Genomic DNA, 15,013 nt, shown 5'->3' with positions numbered 1-15,013 from the left:
AATATATTGTGTTGTTTTGCTATACTGAGATTCTTGTTATAATAGAGTTGATGACTTTGTGATCATATCCAAGGTGATAGTATTATATCTTCATATACTACGATTGATACCTAATCATTGTATAGTTTGGTAGACGAGAAATGCATATAAATCTACTAGCGGGGTTTCATTGAAACTTACCCTTAAAGTTTTGTTCGTTAAGAGATAGGAATTTTTACAGAATTAGAATAAAAGTTATGTATGTAAACCCGTTTATCGTCTCATCTTTTATGTCACAACCAGACGAGGAAGCATCTAGAATTGAGACGGAAAAAAGAGCGTACATTAGTCTTTACTTTTCAATTTCGGAAGTTTTCTTACAAATATAATGTTTTTGTTGTGATATTAAAAACGATTAATGTATCCTAGCCAAGAATTGCAATTTAGAATACAAATACCTACATGCTGAAATAAAAATTTACTACAATGAATGTAGGTTTAATACTTCTTCAGAACGTGCTGTAGTTTCTTCGTGAAAGTATAGCAACTTGTTTAGCTTTTAGCTTTTAAAGTCTAAATATATGTGACATAAAGTATAACAAGTGGTTTTAACGACGGCACAGTTATAAAACTGTCCGGATGTTTTCGCGAAAACATTCTCAAGGTTTTAGATTTATTTGTTCGATCAAACTTTAGTTTTAACATCACACATTTGTGAATAAGCTAAGAAGGTTTTGTGTTCATGAACCAGTAGTATGAAATCGAAACCGACGGATCATATTAGGCCTAAAACCTGGAAGTCAATAGTACCCCACATATCAAATCACAAACTTAAGTTACCCGAATTATCTGTACCACCGCTCGAACAGACAGCTCAGCGTCTGTTAGAGTCTGCTAAAGTACTAACCACTGATGAAAATCAAATTAAGACATTAGAGCTCAGAATTGCCTCATTTCTTGCAAATGAAGGTCCAAAATTACAAAATCGGCTAGAAGAATATAAGAAGGATCCAAGGAACCTGCTTTCATTTGAGCAAATTTGGGATGACGCTAATTATATGGAATACCGCGATCCTACTGTCGTCAACGTTTCGTTCTTCCATGGTTTCGTACCTATGTCACGACCACTTTCTGAAACACAGTATCAGCAAGAATTGCACACTATGCGAGAACTGATATTTCAATGCCATTACACCTTCCATTCGATGAAAGTGGTTTAGAAGCGTCAATTAACGAAGCTAGAGATGAAGTTGCCAAGCTTTCTGATAACCAAGCTCTCGGATATACTGTGATAAACGGTGGTAAATCCATTATAAAGGCGAATGGTTTATCAACAGATGCTTGGACACAAATGATCATACAGTTGGCTTATTCCCGTTTAGTAGCCATCGAAGGAAGTGAAATGTTCCAGCTGCGACATACGAAGCAGCGACAATGCGTTCTTTTATCAATGGCCGCTATGAATGCATCAGATCCACTACATCTGATAGCGCTACATTTGTTGATGCTATGAATAATACCGAGAAGACAAACGCAGATTGAAAGGACGCTTTGAAAACTGCTGTCAACACTCATGTACGCAATACGAAACAAGTTAGTTCTGGACATAGTGTTGATAGACACCTTTCGGGTAGGGATGTTGAACTATGTGTTTTATTTTTAATTCTCTTATTTAAGATCTGCAAAAATCACTTTATCCAAGCGAACAAGTACCCGAATTGTTGATCGATGAATTGTTTAACAAGTCATCTACTTGGACAATGTGAGTGTTATAATGTTACATATTACTAAATCAGAAAGCTTACTTTTCACCAGATCAACCTCACAAATATCTACAAAAGGCTTCGAGACATATGGTTGGGGAGAGGTCGTTCCGCACGGGTAAGTCCTTTTTGTTGATACATCCAACATAGGATAATGAACATCATAAAGTTTTGGAGTAGCCTATTCTATTTTTGAAAATTGCCTCCAGTTCACAGTCACGAACACGGTTATGTATGGTACAACAAAAGACAAAAATGGAAAGGGTAAGAAGCGTAACGACACCTTCGTGGCACTATTGGATGAAGCTGCTAAAGATATGTTGATACTCTTCAAACCAGCACAATGTCAAGCTAAACTTTGAATTATGTGATAAAATTTTTTTTCATAGAGAATCCTGAAGTCATAGATCCGCCCATTCTAAAGGGAAATAAATGATACATGTTTTTAAAAACTACTGTTACTCTGGAGTATGAAATTTTCCTTTATCCATTCTCATCTTCTATTATAAATTTGTTTCTTTTTCTTCCTTTAACAGCTTCATTGTCCTTACATTCTTTTTGAGCCACTATATTTCTGGTCTATACCTCCGCACCTGCCATTGTTAGAGCTGTACGTTCAGCACCTTGTGTTCGAAATCGAAATATGTTACTAAGATGATACCAGTTTCAGCTACGTCAATGATCAATTGCGGCTTGGAGATACCGTCAAGAGATAGTAGAGCTTGAAGCGTTCCTAAGCGCTGGACTGAAAGATGATGATGAAACCTAAATATATTGTTAAAACGATACAAAGTTAAACTGCATCCATCAATATTTCTTAAAGCATGAGGATTTGAAGTGGTTGCAGAATTTGCTAGAAGCCTTTCTTGACTAGTATCGTAATACGTATTTATGATTTGCTTTTTCGCGAAAAACTGTAAAATTTTTTAGGCCCCAGTTTTTTCTTCAAAATGTACAGAAACAATATATTATTTTATACGTCAATGCAGTCATTAAGCCTCGCTAGCTCAATCGGTAGAGCGTGAGACTCTTAATCTCAAGGCTGCGGGTTCGAGCCCCGCGTGGGGCTATTACTTTTGCTTTTTGAGATTATCGTTTTGCAACTTTCCAAACAATCATTAATCTCTGAATTTTAATATTATTTTACACAAGTACTAATCGTAAATCATATTACTAAGATGGTTTTGACAACACCCCAAATGGCGATGTGATGGCAGCGGCTGATCCAGACGAAGAAAGCGTTTGATTTTGCTTTTTACGTTCACTTCTGGGTAAAAGTGGAGGAAGTAGCGTGTCAGATGTTGTTGTAGGTCTTTGTAATCGTGAGGATGGTAAGCCAGTATTATTTGCAGATGGCAAGCGAGTTACTTGGGGTTGTGCGTAATCTTCAAATTCTGCTAAAGGATCTCTTTCAAATGGAAACAAAGAGCTGAACAATAGATGTTGAACAACCACTCTCTTCTTGAGAACTTCGGCGTCAAACATCTTCAGCATTCCTTTATTAACCTTTGCCCAGTTTGGTACAGTATGAGCGATCGTATATATTTGCGGTGAATGTTCATGCCACGGCCCAGATTTGAATTTCGCAATATTTGTGACAGCTAAAGCGTAAAGATTGTCATTGGGTGTGGGAAAAGTATCTTTCTGGAAGAGTTGAGAAGGATGTCTATCACTACCTTTTAATTGCGATGAACCGAATATGTAAGGCATAAAACAATAGTCATCTAATCCCCAAACACCATGACTACCAGCAGGTTCGAGCTTGTAAGCTAGTTGCAAACGCGTGACAAGTTTCAAGTAAGTCACGAAAGCAGATGATACCAACTTGTAATAATGTTCAGATTGTACTAAACCCATTTGTTTCAACATTAACAAAATGACGATAAAAGATAATTCATGACCTGTACCATAATCTATTCTTCCAAATGACCCAAAGGCGTTCAATAAAGTTGGTTTCAACTGATTGATCGTATCTGCATCCACTTTAAATCGTTTAATGAGTCTGTCTGCATTCTTGGGATTTTTAGTAACGAGAAGCTTTTAGATAATAACTAACCTGTTCTAGTCTACTTCCCCAGTCTCTGAAAGCTATGTTACCGTATCGCTGAGGAGTATCAATTGGCTTGATATCATCGATCCAGCTATCTAATTCCTTGAGGAGTGTAATAAGATTATCGATAGTCTTACCTCTGTCAGTATATAGCTCCTACAGATAATTGGACACACCTCCAAGCCTGTCAACTCATCAGAGTTGTCAATATCAATTGCTCTATCAACAACAGCAGAATTCAACTCTTGTATGAAAGCAATGAGTCTAGTATAGGCTTTAGAATGCGTCCATTGGTATACGTCGCTCTCTGTGAATATTCTCCTCTGTGGACTATCCATGTCTTCCTCATAAACTGTCGTCTATCCAAGGATGATAAAGATATCGACCAAACCTGAGGACAAAGTGAAAAATGATTTCAAGCTACTTGAACTGAATGATGAGCTAGTAAAAGCTTTAGACGATCAGAAGTTGTGAGTGTACTCTTTGAATTGGCACTCAGGCGTTCTAAATGACGAAGGCTGCTATTCAAAGGTGACGGCGATGAAGACGTCGTCTTATGCACGCAGGATAATACCTACTCACTCAAGAATAGAATGCATTCTAACAGTTTGACGATGTTAGACGAATCTACAAATAAAGATGAATACTCAATAGCACATACGTTCCATGAAATATTAGAGGTACAGAAATGTAGTCCAAATATCGACAAAATAGATATGTTACTCTCACATCGCGTTTTACTTGATCCAACTGAAGTTGACGTGAGTTTGAACATAAAAGCGCGTAACTTTGCTGATAATACCTAGAATAATGTTGAAGAGAGGTTAAAATATGATTATGATCGTATAAGTAGTGAAATACAAGCTAGTGATAAGGAAATTCGTCAGGCTTTCACAGATAGACGTATTGTCTGCTTCAATGGTGTGTTTCTAAAGTAGTGTTCCGTAAATTCACTAAACTGCATGCAGGAGAATACCGCCCAGTTGATCCAGAGTGTCTTTTGCGCGCCCTCGACGTGATACTTAACACTTTAGAGCTTGTTGATATGTCGTTCAATAAGGTTGACAAAGACGAACTAGCAGACAGTATAAACAAAGACCATAATATTAATAGAGATTACATAAGCACTGTTATTGGATGGTATATGAACAGCGATACGACACTAGATAGTCAGGCATTCGTAAAGGAAATTGGATTATCTCTCCTCAAAGTACAAAGCCGAGCAACGGCATTTGAGAAGTTTCTTGATGATTGGAAATCAAGGTCTGGCTATGAACTACAAGATCAGTGTAACTTGAACTTATTGAAGGGTTACTACTTGATAGAAGCTGGACAGATAACATATTTTACTACGTCATCTTTATCTAAGAACCCATCTAAGCGATTCCAAGAATTATTCAAGACACGCCAAAAATGGTTCTCTGTAGACTTTATCCCATTCATTAGGGACCTTGGAGATAGCAAAGAATTGGAGAGAATGGTGATGAAATTTTGTCGAACGCAAACAGACAAAGATACAGGAATGGAGACATATACTTCTAGACAACGCATTTAAATTATTTAATCCGAGAATTCAATGGTTTCTCCGCCTTGTTGTAATACCCCTTTACGCACTTTTTCACCTTTGGCTTTCATGAGGTCTTCAACCGTACGGAGTGTACCTTCACCAGTAGCTGGCTGGTTAAACCAACCGAGATTGTCTGCTATTAGATGTCGATTTTTGCATCCTGGACATTGTACGATGACAATTCCCTGTTATTGTTTATGTAAGCAAGGAAGAAGATTAGTGATGACATAAGAATACCTTTGTGTATGAATTTTTTGAGAATTCATGAGTGGATCTCTCTCCACAGTCTGTAACTGTACAAGTGAAGCTTATCCTGAGTCTAGGATCAACTTTTCCAATTGGTGTCGATGTACCATCAGTTGGGATATTGTGATTGCTTGAATGTAACCTCGTAAAACTTGGTAGCTGTATTCTAGTAGGAGTTGGTCTATAGCTGCACCCAACAGCTGCAAATCTTCTGATTAAATTACGAGTCATCATCTTGGACGTATACAATCAAGAAGTCTGATGTCAGAAAAAGCTGAACTATTAGGATTTAATGCCAAAGATGCATTTGATGCCTCACAATTGTTAGAAACTACAGAGCGTTCAAAGGCGTTGTTAGCTATCAAGGATGAGCTTATCAAACGTAAAGATGAAGTTTTCGCAGCTAATGAGCTTGATTTAAAGGTGAATAAGTTCTTACTGAGGAAAATAAACGTCTAACAATCTTTTTCATAGGAGGCTGCTCTATTGGTAGAGCAAGGAAAGTTGTCTGCACCTTCTTTACGCAGATTAGGACTCAACAACGATGTTAAGTTTAACGGAATTATAAAATCATTAGAGGAAATTGCAGAATTGGATGATCCAAATAACAAAATAAGCTACGCTGTTGAACTAGACAAAGAATTAGAACTCTATAGGGTTGCATGTCCAATCGGTGTTCTCTTAGTCATTTTCGAGTCACGCCCTGAGGTTGTCATAAACGTGGCAGCACTCTCTATCAAATCTGGCAACGCAGCTATATTAAAAGGCGGTAAAGAGTCCAAGAATACGTCATTTATACTCAACAATGTCATACAAACCGCTTTAGCTGAACGCACCCAGTTGAAACCACACCTTATACAAACTATTAACACAAGAGAAGAAGTCAGCAGTCTCTTACACCTCGATAAGTACATAGATCTCGTCGTTCCTCGCGGTGGTAAAGCTCTCGTTACTTCGATAAAAGAAAACAGCAAAATACCAGTAATGGGACACGCAGATGGTATTTGTTCGGTATTTGTCGACGAATCTGCAGATCTTGAAAAGGCAGTAAGGGTTGTAGTCGACTCGAAGACTGACTACCCAAGTGTCTGTAACGCGACTGAAACCCTCCTCGTACACCAATCGCAGTTAGGCAATTTCAACACTATTGCTGAAGCACTCCTCACGAACAAGAACCCAGTTACTATGCACCTCGATGAAAAATCTTTCGCTGCTTTGTCAGATAGCATAAAGCAACAATATTCGCAACAACTCGTTAAGTCCACAGATGAAGATTATGAAACTGAATGGCTCGATTATGAAATATCAGTTAAAGTAGTTGACAGTATAAATGAAGCAATATTACACGTTAACACTCATGGTTCACACCACACAGATTGCATAGTCACCGAGAATGACACAAACAAGAATACTTGGATGAAGGGTGTCGATAGTGCAGGTTGTTATGTCAACGTTTCAACAAGATTTGCGGATGGCTTTAGATATGGTTTCGGTGCTGAATTCGGTGTAGCTACTGGTAAAACACACGCCAGAGGTCCAGTAGGATTGGAAGGTTTAGTAATTTACAAGTATATCCTCAGGAGTATCGCTGATAAGGGTCATATCGTTGGTGAATTCGGATCAGGAGGTAAATCTTTCAGCCATACACCAATTAAAGATGATCGTCAACCATGGTATTAGAATTTGGTATTATTTTCTTTAATCACAAATAAATAGCATTTTGCAAATAAACTAGTTAGCCTTGTTTTCCGACTCTTTTGGTTCTTCTGTTACCATTTTTGCTTTCTTGTCAGCATCGCCGTCGGTGTCATCCTCTGCTTTTCTCTTCTCTTGCTTCTTCTTTGGTTGGAGAACGTTAACTGGTGCGTCACTAGAAATTGTCTGTCTTGCTTTATCCATTTCAGCGACGATAGCGTCTACGGTAGATTTTGAAGGGTCTTCAGATGAAGGTGGAGGTGGTTGTTCTAGTTCATCGATCTGTGAGTAATTGTGAGATTTGATAAATGTAGGAGAAAAGATGCATACCTTCAATGTTAGGTCTTGAATAAGTTCAGAAATGTCCTGAATGTGTTTGTTTGCGTCATCGACTGCCAATCTCTCGACACGCTCTCTTATTGCTGGTGTGTCACCTTCTTTTGCTTCTTCAACTGGTGCACCACTTTCAACGCGCTTTTTGAGATCGTCAAGGCGACCTTGAAGGACGTCTTTGGCTTGCTTGACGTGAACTAATGCATCTTCACGTTTTTTGTGTCCTGGTACGAGCTCATAGCTGATAGCGAGCTTGAAATGAGCCTCAGCGAGTACTCTCGAATGCTCATTAAGGATTGATTGTTTGATATCGAGTGAATTCTTGTATTCTGCAGCAGCTTCATCAAATGTCTCTAATTCGAGTGCAATATCACCCAACAACATGTGCGAATCAGCCAAAGAAAGCTTGTTATCATCACCTTCTAACTTTTGGTATATAACTTTAGCCAAATCTGCGACTTCCCAAGCCGCACCGAAGTCATCATCGTCGTCCTGACCTTCTTGTTCATCGTTTGGAGCTTCCTCATCATTATCGTCTTCGTCGTCAGATAACTGGATCAAACCAGATTGTTGGGTGTTTGACCCACTAGGTTCTGCACTCGCTGGTGCTTCTTCTTGTGCATCGTCACCTGATTTACCAATTACATGTGATTGTGATACTGCGTGAAGGTATAGACTTTCACCATATTTGAGAAGCAAACCGGCTGATTCTACGGACATCTCACCATATTTCTCGCGTCTGGAGAATCTTTAGTTTGTTAACTATATTAAGAAGCAAGCTTACACAATTTCTAACGCGTCTGAGTACTTGTTGGAAGCTTCGTAGTAGTTTCCAATAGCTAGAAGTCTACGAGCTTCGTTAGATATATCCAACAAGTCAGACCTTATGAGGTATTAGCTGATATTTTTATTTTGCTATTGTATTTACATTTTCAATCGTGATTGTAGGGAGTGTAGACAATAAATATCAAACGGGGGAAGGCATTAAGAGGATGCTTGAAAATTGAATAAAAAAAGCGATATTAATTGAATAAACGATAAAAAATTAATTTTATATTTTCAGCTTTTATATGCCGATATTAAGTAGGCGGAATTGAGGTTGAAAGTAAGCGAGCAATGAAACGTGATGACGATTTTAGGAATCTACTGATGGAATTCAGTGGGACGTTAAGAATTCTATCAGAAATTATCGATATTCTACAATTCAAGAATAAAATAAACAGTCTTATCGCTTTAATTAGCTTGAATTTAGTCATTCAATTTATTAACTGGGTGGAAATATTATCTGCTATCGTTATTTCACTCTTGTTGTTACATTATAGCAAATCAACAGATAAGTCACCACACAAATCTATCAAAACTGATAAAGATATCAACCAAGCGGTTATTCACCTTGAAAGGATAAACATCAGCGTCAAACAGTTTAATATTACTAAATATCCAAACAAATTACTACTATCTACTTTGGTCGTCGTTATAGCACTTCGTTTGTTGCTCGATAGGAGAACATTCTATTCAAGTCTCCTGACCTTCCTTATCTTGATGAATTCCCCAGAGGTTTACGTTATAATAGACAGCTTGAAAGCTAGCTCTGATCTTAAAGATAACAAACCAGCAATTTTGACGACAATAAAGCAAAAAATTTCAACTTTGAAACACAATAGCAAGAACAAAGAATCATATTATCGCTTTGAAATATACGAGAATCAAAGATGGTGGATGGGTCTCGATTGGACGCATGCGTTGCTGCCTGGCGAGAGGCCAACTTGGTATGTATATTGCTTTCTGGCGTGGGAACACTTTAACAACTACACAGGTCAGATTCGGGTTTGAACGCAACACTACCACCAACTACATTCGAACTCCCAGAGCGCACATCTACAGATGACAAAGTTGTATACACCTGGACATGGTTAGACGAGACTTGGGTCGTGGCTACACCAGGTCAGTCTAAACCATACAAGCAAATAGCACTACCAGATATATCTGATAAGCAAGATGATAAAGAAACAGCACATAATTTCTCTGTCGACAGATCAGGTGCTGAGAAAGCACTCAAGCAGGGTTTGGCAAAGTTCAATAGACATTCAGTTCAAATTGGTGACCAATCCAAGTCAAATAAAGATGCAAAAGAAGGTGAAAAAGAAGTACACCGGAGAACATCAGTTGATGGTGTATCTACACAAGAAAATAACCTTGTAGATGGTGTCGATGATCAAGGATGGTCATATGGTGATAATCAATGGGAGAGATGGACGAGTAAGAATGGTATGGGATGCTACACTCGCCGTAGGAAATGGATGAGAACTGCAATACTAAAGCAAACGATCATAGAATAGCTGTAATAATAAATTATATGTATATTTATTCACTCCATTAATTGCTGTAATTCACCCTGCTCAATCATTTCACGAAGAATATCCAAACCACCGATGAGTTCACCTTTGACGATAATTTGTGGGAATGTTGGCCAATCGTTCAACTTCTTAAGGTGCTGTCTAACACTCTCATCTTGTAAAATATCAAAATGACTGAATTCAATTGATTGTTCGCGCAATAAAGCGACTGTTTGCTTACTGAAACCACATCTTGGTGCATCAGGGTCACCTTTCATGAATAGAACAACGTCTGATTGCTTCATAATATTCAGACACCTACTATTGAGCTCTTCTTCAGTTTCAACTGCGGCTGGTGCTTGAGGAGGTAATATCGTCGATGATTGAGCGGATTTCTGAGCGGAATTGAGAGCGTGTTTGCTGACGGATTGAGCAAGTAATGCTGCATTAGCGCCTGATATTCTTTCTAATAAAGTGTGTCCCTTTTCGCTTAAATTAGAAGTTTATCAGATAAAAATCTAACGACTCACTCTAAGGAGAATAAACGAAGGTACGGCCTCGATATCGAAAGTTTCACTAATATCAGGCAAAGACTCGGCTTCGATTTGTAAGAAGACAACGTTTGTGTACTTCTCAGCCAATTCCTTCGTAACTTGGTTCATCTGTTGACAAGGTTCTGCCCATGGAGCCCAGAAGTTTAGAACCGAAAGGCTGTTCAAGTTGTTTGATAGAATATCCTGAAATTCTTCCGGGGATTGCACTTCTTTCAACATTTTTGATCGTCGTCGTTTCTTAACTAGAAACTGTGAGGAGATGATTGGTCGGGTGTTACCAAATTTCAGAATTACACGCAGAGCGTTCTCAACGACGGTATTCAGACCGTCTCAAACTTTAGTAGAGAAGATCGTATCAAACTATACAGTCGGTACTTCTCCGGGCTACAAAGTTCGCTCTGGCGATTACGTGATGATTAAGCCAGAACACATTATGACACACGATAACACAGGTCCTGTCATCTCAAAGTTTAAAACTATTGGTGCAAAATCGCCTGCAAACCCCCGCCAACCGGTTTTCACTATCGATCACGATGTACAGAACAAGTCGGAGAAAAACTTGGAGAAATACTCTAAAATGGAAGCTTTCGCTAAGCAGCACAACATTGATTTCTACCCAGCCGGTAGAGGTATTGGCCACCAAATTCTTATCGAGGAGGGTTACGCTTGGCCACAGAGTTTGGTAGTTGCTAGCGATAGTCATTCTAATATGTACGGTGGTGTTGGTTGCCTTGGTACTCCAATTGGTGCGTTTTTCGTATTTTTCCGAAAAGAGAAGACCTTCTGACAAACCAACAGTTAGAACAGATGCAGCCGCTATTTGGGCTACCGAGCGCACTTGGTGGCAAGTACCACCTGTTGTCAAGGTAGAGCTTAAAGGAAAGCTTTCTCCGGGTGTTACAGGAAAAGACGTCATCGTCGCACTTTGTGGTAACTTCAACAAGGATGAAGTACTCAACAGTGTTATTGAATTCGTCGGTGATGGTGTAAACTTACTCTCCATCGACGAGCGTTTAGCTATCGCTAACATGACCACTGAGTGGGGTGCTCTTGCTGGTGTGTTCCCAGTAGACGACAAGACTATCACGTGGTATGAATCTCAAGCAAAGAAGCTTGAACTTGGCGCTTTCTCAAATTTTGCACCATCAGCTGGTCATACTCCAGGTCAAGAGCATCCACGTATCAACGCTAAGCGTATTGAGCATCTTAAAGAGAACAACTTGAAGGCAGACTCAGATGCTAGTTACGCCGCTCATTTGATTCTCAACCTCGAAACACTTGTTCCACATGTATCTGGTCCTAACTCTGTCAAGGTTTCTACTCCACTTCCACAATTAACAGAGAGGAAGGTCAAGATTGACAAGGCTTATTTGGTTAGCTGCACAAACAGTCGTGCATCTGACATTAAAGCCGCTGCAGATATAGTAAGAAACAAGAAAATAGCAGATGGTGTTGAATTCTACATTGCTGCTGCTTCTGCAGTTGTTCAATCTGATAGTGAACAATCAGGTGATTGGCAAACTTTAGTTAATGCTGGTGCCAAAACTTTACCAGCTGGATGTGGACCATGTATTGGTTTAGGAACTGGTTTACTTGAAGATGGTCAAGTTGGTATTAGTGCTACAAACCGTAACTACAAAGGTAGAATGGGATCTCCTAACGCTTTGGCTTATTTAGCATCACCTGCTGTTGTTGCTGCTTCAGCAGTTAAAGGATACATTTCAGGTCCAAATGAGATTGAGAATTTGCATTTATCTACCTCAAACAAACCTGAATATAGTATAGAAAAGAAGGAAGCTGAATCAACTAGTGAAAAGCCAATAATAAAGGAGGATCTCTTACCAGGATTCCCAGCATCATTCGAAGGTCCACTTATTTTCGCACCACAAGATAATCTTACAACTGATGGTATGTATCCAGGTAAATACACCTACCAAGATGATATTACACCAGAGAAACAAGCTGATGTAGTCATGGAGAATTATGATCCATCATTTGCAAAGATTATCAAAAAGTTACATGAGAAGAATGATAAAGTTGACACGGAAGATAACAAGAATGGTGTTATCTTGGCATCTGGATTTAACTTTGGTACTGGTAGTTCAAGAGAGCAAGCAGCAACTGCTATTAAGAACGCAGGTATTCCATTAGTATTAGGTGGTAGTTTCGGTGATGTTTACAGACGTAATGCTATTAACAACGGTTTGATCGTAATCGAATGTCCTGAGTTGATTAAAGATTTAACGAAGGAATATACACCAACAAATGAGAGAGGTAAGGGTGGTTTGAATGGAGAACAAACAATCCACTCTGGTAAAAACGTTAGAATTTCAACTTCTGATGGTAAAATTGATATAATTAATAGCGAAGGTAACATCATAAAAACATACATTGCCGCAAGAGTTGGTACGGCTGTTCAAGATATTTGGATTGCAGGTGGACTTGAAGGATGGGTTAAGAATAGACTATAAAAGCAGTTTCTTGAATAGATTATTGATACAATTTGCATTTATTGAATTCTTGAGTGATTGTTCGTAAAACGATATCAACTGGAGTAGATCTTGTGAACGCTGTGTGAAATTGAGAGCATGCGTGAGTTGTAACTATTATTATGTTGTTAGCAAAGGTTATTTTCAAGAGTATTACCCACTTGTATTCTATTAGCGAGTGGTTGTAAATGATTCGATAGCTGTTCATTCACATCATCCGTATCGAGTAAATCACATAGAAAATCCTTTTCATCTGCTGCATGTTGATGTAACCAAGCGAGCAATTCTGTTGAGTACTTTATCGGGTCTGTTATGATATCCTGGTTATTCTCAAATTCAGTAAGAGCATCCAAAAAGCACCTCTCTAAGAGGTTCTTTCGCTGTAAAGTTAAAAATTGTAAGGCTTCTAAGTATAGGTCATCTCTAATTGCTAATTTCTTCAATGATTGTATATGCAAAGGCTTAATTTCTATAGAAAATCTATTGAATTTACTTGTGAACTCGAATTTTAACCATTTTAACAGCTTATTAAGGGCTACTTCAAAGTGATGAGATGACATTGATAATATTTCTAAACCGATATCATTATCTTTATCGTTTAATAGTAATTGAGCGTCATCTCTTATGATTGATAGTCTAGTAAGTGAAGATATGAAGGTATCATCAATTGGATGGTTATTGTCGAGTAAAGAGGTCGACTCCTTATCGGATAATGTGAATTTATCAATAAAAGACTGCAATTCCGATTGTTGGCGTTCTAAGTCTGATTGTTTGGTGTATAGGCTTGTAAGATTGTCAATGAAGAGCTTATTAGAATACTTTAATTGAGATAATTTATCGTTTATTTTAATTAAATCATTATTTATATCGTTAAACTTAGAATCAATAGCAACCAAATTATCCTTAAAACTACCCAAATTTACTAGATATTCCTCTAAATTAAATAATAAATTATTCTGTAGATTGAATTTAAAATTATTTTTTATTTTTAATTCTTCGATTTTATACAAGTAATCATCCATCTTGACCTTTGCTGTCATACAACAAGAAGAGCCCAAATGTCGCGATCTTACGATAGAGCATTGACTGTTTTCTCACCAGATGGTCACTTATTCCAAGTGAGTGCCTTCTTTCATTCTTTCTTATCAGGCTTACGTATACCTTTACCAGGTTGAATACGCTTTAGAAGCTGTTAGAAAGGGTACATGTGCTGTAAGTTCTACTACCAAGCTAGCTCACTTCTAACAGCACCTCTAAGGTTGGTCTCGCTGGTAAAGATATCGTTATCCTCGGTGTAGAAAAGAAATCAACTTTACAACTTCAAGACCCTAGATCAATAAAGAAAGTCGTTAACTTGGATGATCACGTCTCTCTTGCTTTCTCCGGTTTAACAGCTGATGGTAGAATTCTCGTCGATAAAGCTAGAGTTGAATGTCAATCACATAGACTCACCGTAGAAGATCCCGTCACCGTAGAGTACATTACAAGACACATCGCGCAAATTCAACAAAGATACACTCAATCAGGTGGTGTTAGACCATTCGGTTTGAGTTGTTTACTCATTGGATACGATCCATACGATAATATACCAAAATTGTACATGACAGAACCATCTGGTATTTACACAGCTTGGAAATCTATCGCTATTGGTAAATCATCAAAGACTGTTAGAGAATTCCTCGAGAAAAACTACCAAGATGATTTAAATGATGATGACGCAATAAAGTTAACGATCAAGAGTTTACTTGAAGTCGTACAGACTGGTGCCAAGAATATCGAAATTTCTATTATGAAGAAGGGCGAAAAGGTAAAACAGCTTGACAATCAAACTATTGAAGATATAGTGAATACTATAGAACAAGAGAATAAAGCATTAGATGAGCAACGTAAATCGAGGTTACAACAACAATTAGATGCTCAATCTGCAATGACATAAGCTCAATTTTTTTTTATTGTATATTAATTTTATCTGTCAAAATGTCATCATCATTCAAACTTGAC

General features: G+C 38.1%; 11 protein-coding genes and 1 non-coding gene across 12 annotated transcripts; 7 read left to right on the top strand and 5 right to left on the bottom strand.

Moving 5' to 3' along the window:
- The first annotated feature begins 826 nt into the window (after positions 1 to 826).
- WALSEDRAFT_59023 (hypothetical protein) lies at positions 827 to 2,124 on the top strand. Its single transcript, XM_006955726.1, has 4 exons — positions 827 to 1,609; positions 1,657 to 1,741; positions 1,795 to 1,860; positions 1,912 to 2,124. The coding sequence occupies exon 1, from the start codon at positions 1,163 to 1,165 to the stop codon at positions 1,490 to 1,492; it is 330 nt and encodes a 109-aa protein (XP_006955788.1). The 5' UTR covers positions 827 to 1,162; the 3' UTR covers positions 1,493 to 1,609; positions 1,657 to 1,741; positions 1,795 to 1,860; positions 1,912 to 2,124.
- A 614-nt stretch (positions 2,125 to 2,738) lies between these two features.
- WALSEDRAFT_t7 lies at positions 2,739 to 2,811 on the top strand. Its single transcript has one exon. It is a non-coding gene; the product is annotated as a tRNA-Lys (tRNA).
- Positions 2,812 to 2,915: 104 nt separating this feature from the next.
- On the bottom strand, positions 2,916 to 3,921 carry Rrd1p (PTPA-domain-containing protein; the record flags this gene model as incomplete). Its single annotated transcript, XM_006955593.1, has 2 exons — positions 2,916 to 3,755; positions 3,799 to 3,921. Coding segments are annotated over 2 exons (963 nt in total), but the record flags the coding sequence as incomplete, so codon positions are not given.
- Positions 3,833 to 5,522, top strand: WALSEDRAFT_66830 (hypothetical protein). The gene is made up of 4 exons (XM_006955725.1): positions 3,833 to 4,262; positions 4,310 to 4,553; positions 4,599 to 4,713; positions 4,761 to 5,522. The coding sequence occupies exons 1-4, from the start codon at positions 4,162 to 4,164 to the stop codon at positions 5,345 to 5,347; spliced, it is 1,047 nt and encodes a 348-aa protein (XP_006955787.1). The 5' UTR covers positions 3,833 to 4,161; the 3' UTR covers positions 5,348 to 5,522.
- On the bottom strand, positions 4,911 to 5,836 carry WALSEDRAFT_34463 (zf-DNL-domain-containing protein; the record flags this gene model as incomplete). Its single annotated transcript, XM_006955724.1, has 2 exons — positions 4,911 to 5,544; positions 5,597 to 5,836. The coding sequence occupies 2 exons, from the start codon at positions 5,834 to 5,836 to the stop codon at positions 5,353 to 5,355; spliced, it is 432 nt and encodes a 143-aa protein (XP_006955786.1). The 3' UTR covers positions 4,911 to 5,352.
- A 20-nt stretch (positions 5,837 to 5,856) lies between these two features.
- Positions 5,857 to 7,329, top strand: WALSEDRAFT_34458 (gamma-glutamyl phosphate reductase). Its single transcript, XM_006955723.1, has 2 exons — positions 5,857 to 6,028; positions 6,080 to 7,329. Exons 1-2 carry the CDS (start codon positions 5,867 to 5,869, stop codon positions 7,283 to 7,285), a joined length of 1,368 nt encoding a protein of 455 aa, XP_006955785.1. The 5' UTR covers positions 5,857 to 5,866; the 3' UTR covers positions 7,286 to 7,329.
- Positions 7,302 to 8,516, bottom strand: WALSEDRAFT_55852 (hypothetical protein). The gene is made up of 3 exons (XM_006955722.1): positions 8,418 to 8,516; positions 7,631 to 8,372; positions 7,302 to 7,582 (listed from the first exon to the last, which is right to left on the bottom strand). Exons 2-3 carry the CDS (start codon positions 8,351 to 8,353, stop codon positions 7,337 to 7,339), a joined length of 969 nt encoding a protein of 322 aa, XP_006955784.1. The 5' UTR covers positions 8,354 to 8,372; positions 8,418 to 8,516; the 3' UTR covers positions 7,302 to 7,336.
- A 229-nt stretch (positions 8,517 to 8,745) lies between these two features.
- WALSEDRAFT_59022 (hypothetical protein) lies at positions 8,746 to 9,999 on the top strand. Its single transcript, XM_006955721.1, has 2 exons — positions 8,746 to 9,402; positions 9,450 to 9,999. The coding sequence occupies exons 1-2, from the start codon at positions 8,750 to 8,752 to the stop codon at positions 9,970 to 9,972; spliced, it is 1,176 nt and encodes a 391-aa protein (XP_006955783.1). The 5' UTR covers positions 8,746 to 8,749; the 3' UTR covers positions 9,973 to 9,999.
- On the bottom strand, positions 9,983 to 14,050 carry WALSEDRAFT_59021 (hypothetical protein). Its single transcript, XM_006955718.1, has 4 exons — positions 13,174 to 14,050; positions 11,322 to 13,126; positions 10,500 to 11,269; positions 9,983 to 10,451 (listed from the first exon to the last, which is right to left on the bottom strand). The coding sequence occupies exons 1-2, from the start codon at positions 14,032 to 14,034 to the stop codon at positions 12,989 to 12,991; spliced, it is 999 nt and encodes a 332-aa protein (XP_006955780.1). The 5' UTR covers positions 14,035 to 14,050; the 3' UTR covers positions 9,983 to 10,451; positions 10,500 to 11,269; positions 11,322 to 12,988.
- On the bottom strand, positions 9,991 to 10,766 carry WALSEDRAFT_30747 (putative thioredoxin). The gene is made up of 2 exons (XM_006955720.1): positions 10,500 to 10,766; positions 9,991 to 10,451 (listed from the first exon to the last, which is right to left on the bottom strand). Exons 1-2 carry the CDS (start codon positions 10,740 to 10,742, stop codon positions 10,002 to 10,004), a joined length of 693 nt encoding a protein of 230 aa, XP_006955782.1. The 5' UTR covers positions 10,743 to 10,766; the 3' UTR covers positions 9,991 to 10,001.
- On the top strand, positions 10,493 to 14,050 carry WALSEDRAFT_59020 (homoaconitase). Its single transcript, XM_006955719.1, has 3 exons — positions 10,493 to 11,269; positions 11,322 to 13,126; positions 13,174 to 14,050. The coding sequence occupies exons 1-2, from the start codon at positions 10,783 to 10,785 to the stop codon at positions 12,992 to 12,994; spliced, it is 2,160 nt and encodes a 719-aa protein (XP_006955781.1). The 5' UTR covers positions 10,493 to 10,782; the 3' UTR covers positions 12,995 to 13,126; positions 13,174 to 14,050.
- Positions 14,048 to 15,013, top strand: WALSEDRAFT_59019 (20S proteasome subunit). Its single transcript, XM_006955717.1, has 3 exons — positions 14,048 to 14,130; positions 14,183 to 14,224; positions 14,271 to 15,013. Exons 1-3 carry the CDS (start codon positions 14,071 to 14,073, stop codon positions 14,946 to 14,948), a joined length of 780 nt encoding a protein of 259 aa, XP_006955779.1. The 5' UTR covers positions 14,048 to 14,070; the 3' UTR covers positions 14,949 to 15,013.

The sequence above is a fragment of the Wallemia mellicola genome (genome assembly GCF_000263375.1).
Source record: "Wallemia mellicola CBS 633.66 unplaced genomic scaffold WALSEscaffold_1, whole genome shotgun sequence".
NCBI classification, from domain to species: Eukaryota; Fungi; Basidiomycota; class Wallemiomycetes; order Wallemiales; family Wallemiaceae; genus Wallemia; species Wallemia mellicola.
Note: the sequence above shows the minus strand (reverse complement) of the source record. Positions and strands in the feature narration are given on the sequence as shown.

Coding starts and splice junctions, on each gene's coding strand:
- WALSEDRAFT_59023 (XM_006955726.1), top strand. CDS start 1,163: ATGCCATTACACCTTCCATTCGATGAAAGTGGTTTAGAAGCGTCAATT.
- WALSEDRAFT_59020 (XM_006955719.1), top strand. CDS start 10,783: ATGATTGGTCGGGTGTTACCAAATTTCAGAATTACACGCAGAGCGTTC. Junction 11,270..11,321: donor TTGCCTTGGTACTCCAATTG/GTGCGTTTTTCG, acceptor ACAAACCAACAG/TTAGAACAGATGCAGCCGCT.
- WALSEDRAFT_59021 (XM_006955718.1), bottom strand. CDS start 14,034: ATGGATGATTACTTGTATAAAATCGAAGAATTAAAAATAAAAAATAAT. Junction 13,127..13,173: donor CACTCGCTAATAGAATACAA/GTGGGTAATACT, acceptor ACATAATAATAG/TTACAACTCACGCATGCTCT.
- WALSEDRAFT_34458 (XM_006955723.1), top strand. CDS start 5,867: ATGTCAGAAAAAGCTGAACTATTAGGATTTAATGCCAAAGATGCATTT. Junction 6,029..6,079: donor CTAATGAGCTTGATTTAAAG/GTGAATAAGTTC, acceptor TCTTTTTCATAG/GAGGCTGCTCTATTGGTAGA.
- WALSEDRAFT_59019 (XM_006955717.1), top strand. CDS start 14,071: ATGTCGCGATCTTACGATAGAGCATTGACTGTTTTCTCACCAGATGGT. Junction 14,131..14,182: donor CAGATGGTCACTTATTCCAA/GTGAGTGCCTTC, acceptor TACCTTTACCAG/GTTGAATACGCTTTAGAAGC. Junction 14,225..14,270: donor TTAGAAAGGGTACATGTGCT/GTAAGTTCTACT, acceptor AGCACCTCTAAG/GTTGGTCTCGCTGGTAAAGA.
- WALSEDRAFT_55852 (XM_006955722.1), bottom strand. CDS start 8,353: ATGTCCGTAGAATCAGCCGGTTTGCTTCTCAAATATGGTGAAAGTCTA. Junction 7,583..7,630: donor TTCAAGACCTAACATTGAAG/GTATGCATCTTT, acceptor AATTACTCACAG/ATCGATGAACTAGAACAACC.
- WALSEDRAFT_66830 (XM_006955725.1), top strand. CDS start 4,162: ATGATAAAGATATCGACCAAACCTGAGGACAAAGTGAAAAATGATTTC. Junction 4,263..4,309: donor GCTTTAGACGATCAGAAGTT/GTGAGTGTACTC, acceptor TAAATGACGAAG/GCTGCTATTCAAAGGTGACG. Junction 4,714..4,760: donor ACGTATTGTCTGCTTCAATG/GTGTGTTTCTAA, acceptor AACTGCATGCAG/GAGAATACCGCCCAGTTGAT.
- WALSEDRAFT_59022 (XM_006955721.1), top strand. CDS start 8,750: ATGAAACGTGATGACGATTTTAGGAATCTACTGATGGAATTCAGTGGG. Junction 9,403..9,449: donor CCTGGCGAGAGGCCAACTTG/GTATGTATATTG, acceptor ACAACTACACAG/GTCAGATTCGGGTTTGAACG.
- WALSEDRAFT_30747 (XM_006955720.1), bottom strand. CDS start 10,742: ATGTTGAAAGAAGTGCAATCCCCGGAAGAATTTCAGGATATTCTATCA. Junction 10,452..10,499: donor CTTCGTTTATTCTCCTTAGA/GTGAGTCGTTAG, acceptor TTAAGCGAAAAG/GGACACACTTTATTAGAAAG.